The 18670-nt window shown below is 36.2% G+C and overlaps 1 protein-coding gene across 1 annotated transcript; it reads right to left on the bottom strand.

The window, feature by feature from the left end:
* Window positions 1-319: 319 nt before the first annotated feature.
* LOC100372597 (cyclin-dependent kinase 20-like) lies at window positions 320-6515 on the bottom strand. The gene is made up of 11 exons (XM_002741876.3): window positions 6427-6515; window positions 5715-5830; window positions 5082-5155; window positions 4938-4977; window positions 4286-4474; window positions 3461-3582; window positions 2816-2878; window positions 2376-2499; window positions 1285-1377; window positions 1101-1163; window positions 320-854 (listed from the first exon to the last, which is right to left on the bottom strand). The coding sequence occupies exons 2-11, from the start codon at window positions 5787-5789 to the stop codon at window positions 678-680; spliced, it is 1020 nt and encodes a 339-aa protein (XP_002741922.1). The 5' UTR covers window positions 5790-5830; window positions 6427-6515; the 3' UTR covers window positions 320-677.
* Window positions 6516-18670: the final 12155 nt, after the last annotated feature.

Here is an 18670-nt window from a genome sequence, read left to right as displayed (position 1 = left end):
ATCAATTGCTTGTTTTTTGTTTTAACAGATGAAGGTATCTGTGGTTAATGTACACGATGAAATAAAACTCAATACATGAATGAATTCACTAAACCTTAGTCATCTGTAGCTAAAATAACACGTCAGGAAAGGCACGTTTTACTGTAAGCTCCCTGCACTTACTGCTTAATTCGCTCTAGCACTGCGGCTAATACCTGAACCACAGATTATAATCTAAATAAAGCAAACATTCTACACAAAGTGACGTTAAAAAACTCGTCCTTGTATCAACTATGAGGTGATACAACTAGCTGTAGCTTTTACTCAGACAGAATTCAAATATATTTCAATCATGTTTAATAAAATAAATAATAAACATTGAAAAAAGTTGCTCACTGATCAAAAGCTTTTATACATAATTACAAACTGTACTCGTAGTAATTTTAATAGTTTAAAAAGTAATTGTTCAAACAGCGCCATCTATAGGTCAAATGAGGAAATGCCACTGGTGATTTTGGAAGTTGATGGTTTTGTGGATCTTTCATGATCGTCTGGGGCTACAAATTCATGATGCTGAAGATATTTGCAGACCTCCATAACATTTTTTGATATTCAGATCTTTCATACAGGTGTTTGTACCACAATACTGCCATCAAAGTTGAATTCTGTCCAACTCGTATGGATGTGAGACTTGTCGACTAGACGAACTGTGCAATCAAGTCAGGGTCTACCAATGAATTCTCTAATGCAGTATCTATATCATACTCATGGGCATGTTGGGCATGCTGTCTTTTTCTTGCACCTCGAGTTGGTCTCGGTAACTCTGAGTGATGAGCTGGTAATGGTTCAGTGAAAAAATACGGATGTAACAATGCCTAAAAAAAAAAGGGTAAAAACAACAATCAGTAAGACCCTCACAATCATAGGGTTAACATATTTATAATATTACCAGTAATTTTGTCAGAAACTGATGAAATAAATACAATATTTAAATTTAAATCGGCTTCAATAATCGACTTTCCATCTGTGAACTGTCCTGGACTATCGATATGTGAAGTATTCCTCGCCACAGTTCACAATTTTATAGTCAGTTAGAAATAATTTCTGAAAAAAAAACTAACCTCTGCAGCTGATATTCTTTTCTTGGATGGATAAACTAAAAATTTCTTGAGTAAATCCAAAGCCTAGGAAAAAACAACAAATAAAATGAGATGTATTAACACCTTGGAGTGGGATGGACAGTTATCAATGATTCTGAGAATGTTTACACGAGATACTGTATTGTGAGGACAAAAAGATACATACCTCTGGAGATGCATCTGGTACAATCTGTTCAAGAGGAATAGGGGGATTTTCTGGAAATGAAATTTTTTTGTAATCTGGTAAATCCTTCATCCCCTGAAAAAAAAATAAATGATTCTTATTTGGTCTATTGTTCTTGATCCAATCACAAATAATGAATTATCATGAACATATATGAACCAAAAGCAATAATCAAGATGGCCATACTGGTATGGACTAAACCACTGCACGTGCATATGTCGCACATAAAGTACTAGGCACATGAAAAGAATGGACAAATTTGGTTCTGTGGACTCTGAAATATTAAGGTGGAATATACTATTCAAGGTACATCGTATCACTTTACGCTTGGAACCCCATTGTTAGGCCAAAAAAATAATAACTTACTGTAAAACATGTCTTTTTCGCGAATTTAGCGAGAGAACTGATTTGCTAATTCAAGATGTTGCTAATGACTTTATTATCAATTCAAAATGGCCGCCAAACAAAGAAATTAACAATGACAAGAGAGATTCGCTAAATCAAATTTCGCTATTACGTGTTTTACCATAATTCGCTAAAATTGCATGCCGCTTTTTCAACATGTTTTACAGTATGTTGCCCTCAAGTCGGAAAATTGAAAAATATTACATATTTTTTGGTCGGTCACTGAGGGCAACAAAACAATTTTTTTTTTGGCCTTATTGTATTTTTTTGTCGAATCATACAATGACATGCTAATCTGAGCTGGTGCTCCTTTAAGAATATTTTCTTAAAATTAAACTAGAAGTGGCCATTCTGAACTCTTTCTGAGGGTCTAGGCATCCTGAATTTTTTGTTGTAGCTTTATTGAGATATTAGCCTCCAGTTTCACAAATAAAAATTTTAGCGATCATGTGACCTTTTCAGTCATGTTTTTTTCCCTAAAAATGGCAAAAAACACATTTAAAAATCTTCTTATTGAGAACCACTGAACGTGTTGAGGTTAAATTTGTTTTTAGCATATATCAAGAGCAATGCTATGAACATAAATAATACTTACTGGCCAGGTTTTTTCTGTGGGAGTTCCTAAAACTCTTAAAACACAACAAACTATGAACATAAATAATACTTACTGGCCAGGTTTTTTCTGTGGGAGTTCCTAAAACTCTTAAAACACAACAAAGCTGTTCTATATCACTCTCACCAGGAAATAAAGGGGAGTTGTTTAACAAATCACCAAATATACAGCCCACAGCCCTGCAAAAAAGACATCAAAATTGGAATTGAACTACTGTACTTTATTTTTGCTTGGAATTAATTTTCGCTGAAGGAATGATTCAGTGAAAATAAAAGCCGGAGATTATACCTTTTCTTTCTATATTTTACATTCAACTCGTCAAAAATCAATGAAAATAAAAAAGTCTTTTCAGCAAAAATTAATTCCAGCTAAAATAAAGTATGTAAAGTAAAATAATGAAGAAGCTGTGTTTGCAGAATCCAAAGGAGACACTCATAGAACTATTTATGATTCTATCATACAGTGTATACACTGATCAATGAAATAAGTATTTACCAAAGATCAACACCTTCATCATATTTTCTTGCTCCGTATAATAATTCTGGTGCTCGATACCATCTATGAACAGAAATAATCAAAACATAGTATGAAGTCTAATACTACATAAATAATTATTACAAATAATCTGTTAACCATAGGCACTCCACAGGTCAAGCTGTATCTCAGAATCAGAGATACTAGACACAGGGATGTTCAACCTTTTCACCACCAGACTTTCTTGCCCAAAATTTTTCTGAACTTTTTTTTTCTTATATTCTTCAATATTTCAGGAAATGAACCCCAATTTTTGAGCCAACAGACAAAATTTGAGTCAATTTTCAATTTTTATTCAAAAAATTTGGCGATTTTTGTTCCAATCTTCTGAAGGAAAGAGCAGACTATAATTTGTGAGGAAAAGAGGGAACTGGTGGTGAAAAGACTGATATTCCATGACTGATATTCCATGCATTGCTAGTTTGGCATATGCTCAATCATGTAATGAAACACTATCCAATATTCATATGACATGAATTTAAATATTTAAAGTCTATACACATAAGCCAATTGTATTTACTTTCCCCAATTTTACATGTTGAGGCCCTTGGGCTTTTGACCAGGGAAGTATACCGGTAATTAATTTTAACAGATCAATCCACTCACCTTGTTGCTACTTGATGACTGTATTGACGTCCTTCATTGTTATTAAACACCCTGGCTAAACCAAAATCAGCAATTTTTAAATGTCCAGTTTCACTGATTAGTAAATTGGCTGGCTTCAAATCCTTTAAATTAAAATTAATATTAAGAAAATATGTAATGTTATCAAATGCAATGACATACTAGTATGCTGGAACAAAATATCATTTCTACCGTAGTCGTCCAGGTAAGTGCCCATGCCGGGGAATACGCCCACCCTCCAATTTCAATACAGTAAAGAAATTGAGGTCATGTCCAGGCATATGCCGGGGGGGTGTCATTTTCTTTTCTTGAAATATAAAAAATAACAAAAACCTGTTTTTTGTTCATTGATTAACAGTTGACTTCCTTGCAGTCTGTTGTGATTCTGATGAAAATTCTTGAAAAATAAATGTCAATTGCGTAAAACAAGGGGTGAACGCGAAATAGCTGTGACAGCAAAATAGGTAATTTAGTTTTCTGCATTCAGGGCAGCACGTTCACCGCTGTTTACGTAATTTACATTTATTTTTCGAGAATTTTTATCAAAATCATAACCGTCACCAAGACTACAAAAATGTATATTGAAGCAGAAATGGTAGTTCTCTTTTTGAAATATGTCGAGGCTCTGAAAAGGATTTTTCGGTTTGTGCTTCTTTCAGAAACGATTCAAGCAAATCTTAGAGTATATGGAGAGCTACAAAGCAAGTGTCGCACTAGTCACAATAGAATGGTTAATTTGTGATCTTACAACCATGTGAATATGTTAAGGAAAATGCTGCAACATTGACTCATGACATGTATACCTACCCTATGCATAATAGAGTTCTTATGACAGTATGTCACACCTTTCAACAACATCTGCATGTAACTTTTCACCTGCGCTTCTGTCAGTGGTTTAGCGGAATTCCTTATGACTTCTGACAAGTCAGACAGCATAAATTCAAATACCAATACAAAACCTGTACCATGTGGAAAAACATCTCGCAATTTGACAACCTGAAAAAAAAATTAGTTGTAGCAGTAAAGTAAATGTGTGTTGCAAACAATGTTGCCTTTAGATCTGATAACAATCTACTGGCTTCTTAAAAGCAACATTGCTTGGAACATTATTGTGTTGTCAGGCAATTAGCAGATGATAAAGTTGGCTTAGAAGCTTTGAGGCCTAGGCCTCACTTGGGCGACTGCAAGACAGAAGGCAGCAGACTGGAACTCCTGGAGGACCCTAGCGACAGCCCCATGTGCCATCCAGGGCCGCTAAGAGTTCTAAGTAAGTAAGTAATGTTGGTACATGTAGGTGTACAAAACAAATTTGCAGCTACAGTTGATTCCTTTTCCTTGTTAAATTATTTGTTCGTTTCCAGATAGTCCAAGCATTGTTGCCATGATGCTCTGGAAAGAGCACTGAGACCCCCATGCACATACTTTATAAACAAACATATAGAAAACTGTCATCACTTACATGTTGGCTTTCATCTATTTCTTGTAGTGCTTTAATTTCCCTATAAATGTGATCAATATTCAGTTTATGATGGTTAGTGTTTTATATATCAATGAGTTAAATCTGAATACATTTTAATTAAAATTATGTGAACATTGAAAGTACCTAAGTGCTGTGTTAGGTATACCATCTTCTAGCCTTCTCAGAGGCACTTTCTTCATAGCAACAACTTCTCCAGTCTAAAAAAAAAATAAACAAATATTTACAGTTGTATTTCTCAATCCACTGTAAAACATGTTACTTTAGCTAGTATGTTATTTTAGCTGATTTAGCTAATTCGTAATTTCGCTAATTCAAAATGACATAAATTTACAAGAAATTATATTCTCACAAAAATATTGTTGATACTTTAGCCAAATTAAAATTCTATTAATTCATGATGCATTGTGTCAAAATCGCTAAAATGGCATGTATCTATTTCAACATGTTTTATATATATTGTATATGCAATAAAAGTTTGCCATTACAAATTATTTTGCTGTTGCAACACTTGTTAAATTTTTTTCCAACCAAATATTTAATCCAGTCCACAGTATGGGTGATTACAATTGATGTTTCCATTTATCACTTGACAGACTTTCGGTGAATAAATCAGAAATTACACAGAAGCTACATGTATATTCATGGTGATAGATATATTCTGATTGCTAACATACCATACTCTGCATAAAAATAATTATCACCATGGGTCAGTATGAACAGATTTGGGTAATCTACTGCACAGATGTAGAGTCTTACCTCTATATGCTTGGCTTTGAACACAATACCATGTGCTCCCTCTCCTATTCGTCCAAGTATAGTATACTGTTCCATATCAGGGTATTGACAGGCTGCCAGACACTACCACATGATATCTAAATATAATAAGAGTTGCTACAGTTATATTCAAGTATTGGCAATAACATATACAATATTTTCACTCTATTACTAGCATATGCACTTACAAAAATGTGTCTATAGTCACAATAAGTTTTATTTTAATGATTCAGTATACAATATAAGTAATTCTTTGTTTATGTTCACTGCTATTAGCAATGCGCTTCTGATGTGCTTTCATGTAGTGAGATACAAAGCTTCGAAAATTCACAATAGAACCAGATATTTTTTTTAACAAAACAGGTGTATGAGGGCGATGTTATGAGTACTCCTGATTTCGACAAATGAAATGGAATAGACACTGGTATAGAAATATAAACCAAATAGAACAATGCCAAGTTCATGTTTCAGAGGACACACAGTGACCTATTTGTTTCTAACCGTGATTTCGCGTCTTTTTGGTTCCAAATAGGTCGTGGAAGTTGCCAAGAGTCAGGCTGGGGATTCATGAATCGTGAAGCTGAACGTCTATGAAAGATCGGCGTTCTTATTTTTATTCTTCCTACACTTTCCCCATAAATAATGGCACAGATTCCAAAATGTTGTTTAATCAACAACACGAAATAGTACATACCCGCTTAACCGATTCTCGAGTTGTAAGTCTTTCGTAAGCACACGGTTGTCTTCGCGATTCTTGTCAACAAAAACATTCAAAATGGCGCATAGTGATAACTACGCATGTGCACGAAAATTGAAAACAAAGTAATTTATTTTCCACTATTGGTGGCGTACTAAAAATACTTGTGACTACAGAAAATCGCTACATGTATTTATTTTGTGGGGTTAAGCACAATCTCTAAATGACTGTGGGTAAGATCAATGTCAAAATTATGATTTTTTTTAGCATTATTATGTATGAGAATTAGATGATCATTTATTTGGCTTTTGCTACTTTTCTTACATTTGGGGGATTTACATTTGTTGAACATTTTTCGACCATTATATGACTGTTTTCAGGATTTTATTTATATTTATTTATATTCTGAACTTTTTTTCTTCATAATTTATGCATTGAACTACCTAGTCAGGATCGCATGTTACTTTCTCAAGTTTACGCACAAAGTAGACACACCGGATACAGCAAAACTCTCGATAATGCTATTTGCTAAAAAAAAAAAAAATGTGCGGGATATCTATGGCGTAGTTCATCAAAACATCTGTCGTTATTGTGGACATCGCGCATAATTTTTATGTCAGAAACAAAAAGCCTGAGTACAAAACTTGTTTAACGCTAAAAACGGAAAGATTCATGGGTAGACGCCTGTTTATAACATGGACCTACTAACACGGTAGATCCATGGGCCATCTGACGCATGCACAGGTGACGACTCCCCCGCTTAAAAACAAGTACATTTTTTGTACATGTACCTTTATATACAATTGTTTAAAAAGAGGAGCTCTGTGAGCATGGAATGAGTAGAATGTTATTAGGCGTACTATTTCTGAAACAGTAATGTTAGATAATAAGTATCATTTTCTACAAATTCTTTTACAATAATTGAGATGTGGCATAATAAATGCATTATAAAGCAGCATGGGGATATAATGGTAATATGACATAACTGGAAAAAAAATCCCACTTTGTAAGCTACTACTTGCTCTATTTATTAATTGTTTTATTACGATTTCCAGTTCAAGTATTGATCTGTACTGATACCTGGAGTTGTTTTAGGGATAACGCCCTCTACCGACAAACCGAATAATAGTATTCTCATTGTAGATACATATACGTGTATAATCAGATCATGCAGGCATCAAACATTGCTGTGTCATTCATTTCTGATTTATTTTCACGGTTTCTAAATGAGGTAGCTGGCCTATAGGAATATATGGAAGCTACACTACTAGTAAGTGAAATTTAAGGTAGAAGCCTAGTCATAATTTTTGACAAAATTGATCATTAAACGCATGACAATGTTCATTCGTTTATTATGTACAATCATGAAGCTAATGTCTTACGGTACAATGAAATAGCATTATTATGTGTGTTACAGTTATGCTTTTTGAGAAACGTGTCCTAATAATTCTTGAAATTGATATTTTTAGAACAATTCCATAGAACACAATGTTTAAAACCCAGACTTTTTAAATAATAAATAACAACAAAAAGTACTCCATCATTAACAATATATGATTTTTTCAGCCTATGTCATCAGGCTAGATTCTGAGATATTGCATAATATCTCTGCCATAGGAGCGTTTGGTAAAAGTGTTATAATAGTGTTAAAATGGCGACTTTCCACTAAAATACAACCATCAATTTCTCGAAAAAAAGGCTGGTGACCCCCCAACTTTTTAGGTCAATATCCTTATATTGCCTTGGCGTACAATTTATTGCAAAATAAATTCTGTTATTTTTTTTATTTATGAGTAGGCTTCTACCTTAAAACAGTCAACACAACACAACACAACGTCGGTTGTGATCAACGTAGTTAATGAACAAAACACATGCACGTATATGTAATACAAAGATATTATAGATTTTATAAAATCGAATAGCATATGTTGTCTCAACGCATAAATGCATATTTGTTTTACATAAATGAACATAACTTCCATGAACAGATGGTCAGAACTTATAACAAATATATATACACTCGAATACAATAAAATTCATTAACAACACTGAAAAAAAAAACGGAATAGCATATATTGACTCAATGTATACAGCAACGCATTCTGAAGCAATACAGCTACAGCTGGCTAAATAAATGTACCAGACGGGCAAAAACAATTCGAAACGAATTCTTTATGTACTTAAACATACTACATTTAGTTCGACAACGTATATTACACTAACATGTGGCTGTGCATCGAGTCACCCGCCTTTCCGGAAATTGGCGAAATCAGTATAGCTACGAAATCAGTGGTAAACGTATTGAGACCTGACAACGTATTACAGATTGGTTTTATATTGGTACGTACATAGAATACAATCCATACACTTAATCAATGCACACTATTTATAACCTACAACGTACATATTATTATTATACATCTGTCACCGTAACGCCATAAGTTACAGCGTGCCGTAATTTTGCGGTATTTTACGGGGTATTTTCATACTACCATATTAGGAAATGCGAATTCCAAATATGGAATAATTACGCGCGTAAGCGTCCTATAATAATAAAAACAAACATGGCTGCCACCAGGATTTGACCGGACTCCATACAAAGAAGTTCGCTGATTCTGTTCTAAACTTTTTGGATTTCGGCATTCCCATGATGTATCCTTGGTAGGAAAAGATGTATAATAATAAGGTTATTACGAAGATACCTCAAAGTATGCACTCAGACAGTACGATGTCGCATCGACCTCCGCTGCGTGTCGGTCGATACTGCCGCTGTACTGTCTTCGTGCATACTTTGAGGTATCTTCATAATAACCTTATATTACTCAGTCATCAACTAATATCGCATATATCTCAAATTTTGTCAATATGAATACAAACATAAAAAAAACATACATGTTTCAAGAAAAAGGAAATGCCACTGAGGATTTGGCCAACTTGTTTTTGCACTAAATGACAATTTACCGTCAGATATAAAGAAGCAAATTAGTTGATTAGCATATGAAATAAATCACTCAGAAATCACAACATTTCTATAAAGTGTTTTTATTAATGAGCTAAAATCACTAGACAGCAACATTCGACACCAAAGGTCACTGTTATGTGAAAATGGTCGGCATGTTGAGTACTATAACTCGCCAAAGTTGGTGCTTTTGCCCCATTACAATAACAAATGAACAATTAAAAGAAGAAAATATATATATATATATGTTTGAAAGGGAGGGTTTTGGGTAATGGACAAAAATCAATCATAATAAACTATAAAAAATGAAATACGATTGTATTTGAAACTAACACGTGATCACATAATTCCTACAGCGCCCTCCGGTTTTATCAACCGGGTAGGAGTAGACACAAAAAAACGTCTAAAACTAGCCAAATTTCGTTTATGTTTTGGCAGTTCATTTGCATTCATTAACCACAATAAACGGGGGGAAATATTTCAGAATTTGTGTGTAGAGAATTTATTTCTCAGCGTTTACATGTCATATGTGCTGTCTCGTCGCGTGAACACATTCATACTGGGTCCACGGGCACATGCATCGATTGACTGCAATGGAATAATATATGTGTACTATATTCCTGTGACTATCATTGGTAGATCAGGGCGGTACACCTTATTTACATTGCTTAGTTCAAAATCTCAGTATGAATCATTTTCACCTTAATCTGACAAATGTCAGGGTCAATGTGAAGTGTTGCCATGAAATGTGTAGTACTACGATGACCGTGACGTAGTCGTAATCATACGTGTATTTCGAATCCACATGCGTCGTATGACGCGCACATTAAGAAATTCCAATGTATTGACGTGCCAGTGTAGGCCGAATTCATTGTCGGAAAAATGCAATTGTTCGGGAATTCAGAAATTCGGGACAAATTTGAAAGCCAAATCTAAAATTTACGGCGTTCGCGGGTGACACTGATCGAAAGTTGATTTATAATAAATCACTCGCATAGATAGCATCAACAACACGTACTTGAAATTGGTAAAGATAACTATATACAGTTACGGTGGCAGTTGAATGCGTAGGCATGCAGAAATTCAGCCAATACCAACAAAGGGCCACACGGCATATATCTCATCATTACGCGTGCCCATCCTTCCCAGTTATCGTATTGATTTGATGAATTAACTGATGTAAGTGTGATGTTAACATCAACAGAATTATTGTTTCTTGTTTAAAAAATGTCGAATTAATTCTGTCATCATATTTTCGCCCAACGTTGTTGCTAGAACACTGTAGTATATTGCCAACCACCGCCAAACGACGCTGTCTTTCAGCTCGGTACCAGTTAGCGTCCATGTTCTGTGACGTCACGGTACATACAAGGCGTCGTGTCTGTCGCGAGCAAGAACGTGAAGATATGCAGACGTCAGGGAGTTGCGTTCCAGAACACCGGAACGCTCTCTTGACAACATCTCATCTTGTCAAGTGCGATATAGTACTATGTAGATAGTCGGCCGATAACGAACAGTGGTGGCGCCCGTGTAGTCAGTGCCGGTTTCCATGTACCACATCTACGAGTAGACACCGTGCAAACATGACTGACTCTGCAACTCGGCTTGTCTTGCCGAGACTTCAGGTTTCCGAATTCGGAAATATGCACCAGGATAATGATGTTCCCATGAAGTACCAGAAAAGGAGAAGCCATATTTCCGGTGCCAATAAACCACGAAACCGACCAGGGGTAGGTTGATATAAATTTCTCCAATATTCGTAAATAATACGTAATTCTCGTCTGAAGCAACTTAACGGCGCCAGAGCCCCCTCCCCTTCTTTTCACCCAAACACTTGTATTGACTCGCACGTGCATGGTAATCTCGAACGTGTTCCTCTGCGTATGCCAACGCGCTTCAAATGCAGTGCCATAGCATTTGGCAACCACTGGTGTGTTGAACTCACTATACATCATACCGAGCCTGACGCCACACTCTTGTGTACTATTATTCATTATAGTATATTAAATGACCGACTCCATCAGTTAAAGATATTACAAAACGCTTTAAATCAACTTAAAATGCAGGTGATCACAATTTCATTTAAACTGCGACCTCGCGTGTGACTTCGATGTGTGGAAACTGTATTCATGAACGTTGCTAGGTTCTTTCTAAAACAAACTAAAACAAATTACCCCCAGCCAAAAAGTTATATGACCTATCTGTTGTGCCAGTGGTGTTTTTCATAAGAACAATGTTTATAATAATTTCAAGAAATTGCCCATATTGCAGACAAGAATTTTCATCCAGATACTAATTACATTGCAATCTAGACGTGTGTTTTCTGTCAGCATCAGAAACCATACACACCGGAGTTTGTATTGGTTTCGTATCATTACAACATGTCAGTATATTTTCTTTTATTCCGTAATACATTGATTGTGAGTTGTTTCAACTGTTATTACACATGGTATGTTCAGTATATTCAATTGTCATTCACCAATACAATACAATACAATACGTAAGTTTCTTACTACTAGTATGCTGAATATATTGATTTTAGCGATTTAATAATCAACGGTGTACTTTTGAATATAATCTCACTGCACTCCACATCAATAATTTCTTCAGAAGAAAAACACAGAGATAATAATACTCTATAACATTTGTTTTATATGTATGTCATTCTTATGATGAGTGATTGCGCTAACGCAAGGAGTCTGTTGCATTCAGCAAGTTTGTTAGCTCTCATTTGATACCAGCTCCCATGGGTTGTCCAATAAACATATCACCAGCTCAGTATTTGTGCATAGATGATAACGAGGTAATGTAGAGTTTGGGGAGTATTTTTGTTCTACGTGGTCACCTGACTATAATTATCGTGGAAAATAATTTACTGATGCGTACCACTATTGTAACGTTATTGTTTTATAGTTTACGATTACTAGTATAGGCATTCTCACTCATCTATGTCTATAGTATCTATATCAATATATTCTGTCATCAGCAGAGAAGTGAGTTTTATCTAATTTACACGAAATTACATTCCACTTCTCATCACTCAGCTTCTGACAAATGTTTTTATGTGGACAATGGTCCACAGTACCTGCAATGAGGCACAGACACAGTGTGTTTTAACTAAGGCTACAATGTAGGCAAATACGAAGGTAGGGTTCAAATTCCGGAGTTGAAATTCATATTTGGTTTATCTGCGCATGCTCTAACGCCTGAACAGTTGTTAAACAAAGACATTAGCTGTTATTCGTGGTGTTATTCAACCCACAGAGCATGTTGCCAGGGCAACCACATGACGTTTGTAAATAGTTCGGGGTTGTGACTGAAAACGATGCATAAACGGAGAATGTGAATGCTAGAAACACTGCTACTAAACACGCTAACACGTGCCAGCACGTGACCATACTTTACTGATTTATGAATTAGATCAGAACAATTCAACTAGACATTGTTGTACAAACATGTCTACCAACCGAGTAATCGAACCGGTGGGGTCCAATACGACTTTCTTAGGGGGGGGGGGGTATGCAAACTGACCAAACAAAGAAGCATGTCGCGTGACGTTGCCTAGAAATTAATACCGTTATGATTGTTGGTTACCAAGGTGTCAGTAGTGACATTTGACCCGTGGCATACTCATCTGAGCATACGTCGATCAAGATATACCGTGTACACAACCTGCCATATTGTGACTCAACTAAAATGGTTGATAATTTTGAGATGTAACTCAAAAACACCATGACAACGAAAGTTGTGTTTACTCCAAATGTGCATGCTATCGAAACGTTCACAGCGACCTAAAACATAGAATGTTGAAAATACATGAAAAGAGGTGCCTTCACCTTTTTATGTGGGTGTTTGCCATGTATACATATGTAGCGAGAAGCCAATGTGTTCTCGTATAGCGTCATGGCTATTGTTACCTGGCTTTCGGCACAAAACAATGCATTTGTATTCATTTTGACTACTCCTACTTTATAACGCAGGAACGTGAAAGAGTTCAGGATGTAATTCGATTTTAATGATGCATGTAACAGTTATATTAGTTTTCTAACGGCCTTCATTCCTACTTGTCCATCTTCTGGTTCTTTTAAAATTGTATTTTGGCAGTCCGAGGACCGCCCAAGTTAGGACAACGGGAAAAAAAGTACCACAAAAAATCCCCTTGAAATGAATTCACCAATTCATGTTTACACATTTGATCTCTTCCTTCACTGACTTGTAACTACATGTCTTTGTTATACATATTTAGTTGATGGCTATAAAGTTCAATGTTAAGGTGTGTCCATCCATAACCCTGTGCCGCGCTTCGCAAATTGCATGTACATGTAATGTCCCGGTCTTGGTCTTGGTGTAAGCGCGGACTCGCCTGTATATGTACCCATCACCTGGAAAGGGAAAATATCTTGTCACTCTTTCCTGAATTAGATAAGATAGCATCCGATTTAGATAATTACTGATGAGTGTTCATCTAAAAACATTAATGTCACTTAACCGTGGAGACGGTATCCAGGCAACCAGATGAATTCGATGGCAACATTTTTCCATGGTTATTGCTGAGTTGAATGAAACCGTTTAAATACGTTGTTATATGACGTGTACGAGTGTTTAAATTTACATCAAATAATAACTGACCGTTATCAACATAAATCACTCAAGTGTATTGCTTGGCAACGGCTGTTTTCAAACGCTATGCGCCCATCCTCGTTCGCATCCAAAGTGCGTATCTGTTGTTATCACCCGAAAAAGAGTTTGAAATATGGGTTTGTCTAAATATTCACCACAAAGGAAACTTTCTTCGCGTGAAGACATTATATTTTTTTCAGAATTGATAAACATGATAACTGCTTGCTTTGTGCGAGTGCAGTGGCTGGAGTTTCCACTTAACTCGCGATAAGTCAAGAATGATGTTGGACTTTTGACATTTCAATAAGGAACGTAGTGCAGGTTTATTTAGTCTCATTATAATAAGCCAACCCATACAAAAGCTAGTGTTATTGACATAGCCCCCATAAGTTGGTTGTTGTACGAACGACTCCACTTGCTCGCTAATACCTGGCGACAATTCACAACTTTTCCCCGGGTACGACACAATACGAAATGTTGGCATTAGTGAGCGATAGACAATTTAATAGAAAACTCGGTCCAAAGCGCTATAAAGTAAGTTTTTTTCCCTCTCTCTCTTTTGTACTACACGAACACGTCTCCGTTCTATTGAATTGCTGCCTTTGTTGATCATACCTTTTAGTTTAAAAGTAACACTTGTTAGCTGTGTACTCAGAGCGGTCGTTAGGGTCGACAGTGTTTCGAGCGTTAGTACTGATAGTTCACTACCTCGTACTCGCTGATAGAATTGAACCCCCATAAACGGAGATGATGTTGTTTAATATTCTCTCGACTTAATGTATATTTCATCAAATCCCACCCCGTCATATATATGTGTGTACGTACTTCACCGGAAGCAGCCTTAAGGTCGTTGAGTTGGTGTTATAAAAGTCGATATTATGAGAGTGCATTTCGATGTAACTTAATTAAAATTCCACCTGTATGGAGACGTTCTAGTTTGTTTAGACATATGTGCAAATACAAACCAAGATTGCCGCTACTGTTGCTTACATATGCAAACACTAGTTGCTCACATTCCCAAAATATTGATCAGAAATCTTATAAGACAGATAAGAACAGCCCATTATTGCTGCTTTATGGACACATCAATTTTTTTTCATTTCATCCACCACAGAGTAGCAGAATAGTTTCAAAACACCGAGCCGACTCACGAGGAGTTACCTCAACTTTGCTTCCCACGACAATGTGCGCAAAATACAGTCGTTTCAAGTATAGTTACGAGTCAACATTCCGAAGGCAATATTCATATTTATACAGAACCAAAATCTAAACCATAACATGTAGCATACATTTCGAAGACATACTTATTTACTATCTATTTTTATATTTTGCGTTTCTCTGAGAGTAGAATACAGTTAACTATTTTGGGATTCCGAACACTGAAAACGAATAATTATAGACGAAAATCTCCATCATCAGTCGAATTGAAATTCTTTTTTAGGGTTTAAAAAAAAAAAAAAAAAATATTCGCATGAAATTCCGCCTAGCTAACGAAATATATGTTGTTGTTTTTTTTGTTTAAATAATTTGGGATTATTTCCTGTTTATGTTTTTCAACAGGGATTTATCCGGGTCACAAGAAGGGTGGAACATGGAGAGGAGATCGGTACCAATGAAAGTCGCTTGTCAAACCCTGAGCTTGGCATCACCGGTAAACAAGACAGGACTGTACATTTACCAAGCATTGCTGAAAGGTTGGACGCAGCACGGAAAGAACTACCGTTCTTGCCAAATAAATATAAGGGAAAAGTGAGTATGTTCGTACTTTAGATCGCATGCAACAAATGTTATAGAAGCTTTACATACATGCACTGTGCGTATATACAATGTGCGTATTTTACATGGTTGTCTAGTTTAGTCGTTTCATCCCTCTGTTCAATGAGATGTCTTGTGTGATTATGAACAATTTATCCACAGAATTAAAATAATTGTGAAATATATATCGGAAATATAAACATAATATCTTCAATATCACATATATAAGCAAAGGTGATATTTGTTTAGTGTAATATGTGTCCAACATTGACATTGAACTACTCGTAAGTAGATCAATGTGTGCTTGGTGCCAGCTATATATGGGCACGACGTATACTAGTTGCCCGCACGCAGGTGATTATACTCTTCCGTCGCAACCATGCAACAAAATACAGCAGTATGTAATAACGTGAAACAGACTGTTTGTATCAACTTTTATTGGGATCTTTTTATCACTGAACGCAGAGGACGGTGATATAGACATAAACACGTGCGATGTAGAAATAATATTAGTAGTTCATATGAAAATGAATTATCAACATAGGTTACGGTTTTATAAATTATTTACTTTCAAATATAATTTTTTTAAGAACAACCACGAAAATAAAAATGAATTCTCATTAAATAGTGGTGTTGACTTGAAAATAATCAGCTGGGCTATGGCTATGTGAGTAAAGTTTTAGTGAATATGCATGCATCGACTGTTACCTCGCTGTCACATTAACGTTATGGTGTTTAAGGCCATCAAACCAAGTAAGCACCATGACTTGGGGTCAGTTTTAACGATTTCTATTATCTGAAATGTTGATACGAATCTTGTAAAGTGTGTGGTGTAAGGGACATATAATTCATCATCAGCATCGTCGTCGTGTGTTTTGCAATCAAACAGGCGTCCTTCATGTCAAGTTCTTTCTTTGTGTTTGGTACTCAATTCGGACTCACTTAAACTCACTTCCGCCAGCACACGTGGGGACGCAATGCGGCGCCTTCGATTGAAACCCAAATTATTCAGCCAATTCCAAATTAATGTGTTACGTCATTGCAGCAAACTGCAAACCCGTTTCGCAATAAACAGGAATAGGTTGTCCACGCTACCGAGATATCTTGGCAATTGATACACGTGTATATTTGTTTTCCATATGCAAAAATAACTAATAGAACGTCTCTCCCTATCAACACGTTATTGTCTCGAAACCAATTCAATTTCGCTGTTCTGAATGTAAGCAGTCGAGGAGGACACTATCGCTGTGACTGATTGCTTTATTGAAGACAGGCTGTTTCCTATCCGACACGCAAGAGTAAAGTTTATGTTATGGTGACTGCAGCTTCATTCTGATAGCCCTATACAAATCATACGCGAATTCTGGACCGATCTATTGTTCTACAGACACCTAACGCCGTTATGTTTGCTTTCTAAAAATATCTTTCTTTATTGCTCATACGAAAACACTTTCTTGACGGACAGGATCACAGTCATTACAGTTTTGTACCAACCCTTATCACACGTAGACCCCTTCACAACTGCTCCCATAAAATCATCAGTATGTGATTAAAAACACGTCTGGTAAATCAACTTCGCCTCCCTAAAAATATATATCATTGACGAAATGGAACTTAAACCAACGCCTTAACCGCTCGGCCACCACACTCAATGTTACACTTAGTATTGGTTCGATCATTCAATTGTGATAGGACATTTATATCAATGATGTAAAAATATACTTAGTTCGGGTGGGATTTGAACCCACGAGGACTAATGTCCATTCTAACTTAAATCCAACGCCTTAACCGCTCGGCCACCACACTCAATGTTACACTTAGTATTGGTTCAATCATTTAATTGTGATAGGACATTTATATCAAATATGTCAAAACGTACTTAGTGTGGGTGGGATTTGAACCCACAAGGAAAAATGTCCATTGGAACTTAAGTTCAACGCCTTAACCGCTCGGCCACCACACTTAATGTTACACTTAGTATTGGTTCAATCATTCAATTGTGATAGGACGTTTATATCAATGATATCAAAATGTACTTAGTTCGGGTGGGATTTGAACCCACGAGGACTAATGTCATTGGAACTTAAGTCCAACGACTTAACCGCTCGGCCACCACACATAATGTTACACTTTGTATTGGTTCAATCATTCAATTGTGATAGGACGTTTATATCAATGATGTCAAAATGTACTAAGTGCGGGTGTGATTTGAACCCACGAGGTGTAATGTCATTGGAACTTAAGTCCAACGACTTAACCGCTCGGCCACCACACTCAATGATACACTTAGCATTGGTTCGATCATTCAATTGTGATAGGACATTTATATCAATGATGTCAAAATTTACTTAGTGCGCGTGGGATTTGAACCCACGAGGACTAATGTCCATTGGAACTTAAGTCCTATGCCTTAACCGCTCGGCCACCACACTCAATGTTACACTTAGTATTGGTTCAATCATTTAATTGTGATAGGACATTTATATCAATGATGTCAAAACGTACTGAGTGTGGGTGGGATTTGAACCCAAAAGGAAAAATGTCCATTGAAACTTAAGTCCAACGCCTTCACCGTTCGGCCACCACACTCAATGTTACACTTAGTATTGGTTCAATCATTCAATTGTGATAGGACATTCATATCATTGAAGTCAAAACGTACTAAGTGCGGGTGTAATTTGAACCCACGAGGAGTAATGTCATTGGAACTTAAGTCCAACGACTTAACCGCTCGGCCACCACACTTAATGTTACACTTAGTATTGGTTCAATCATTCAATTGTGATAAGACATTTATATCAATGATGTCAAAATGTACTTAGTGCGGGTGGGATTTGTACCCACGAGGACTAATGTCCATTGGAACTCAAGTCCAACGCCTGAACCGCTCGCCCCAACACTCAATGT

The sequence above is a fragment of the Saccoglossus kowalevskii genome, chromosome 3 (assembly GCF_978046115.1).
Source record: "Saccoglossus kowalevskii chromosome 3, keSacKowa6.1, whole genome shotgun sequence".
Classification (NCBI taxonomy): Eukaryota; Metazoa; Hemichordata; class Enteropneusta; family Harrimaniidae; genus Saccoglossus; species Saccoglossus kowalevskii.
This window is presented reverse-complemented; position numbering and strand designations above follow the sequence as displayed.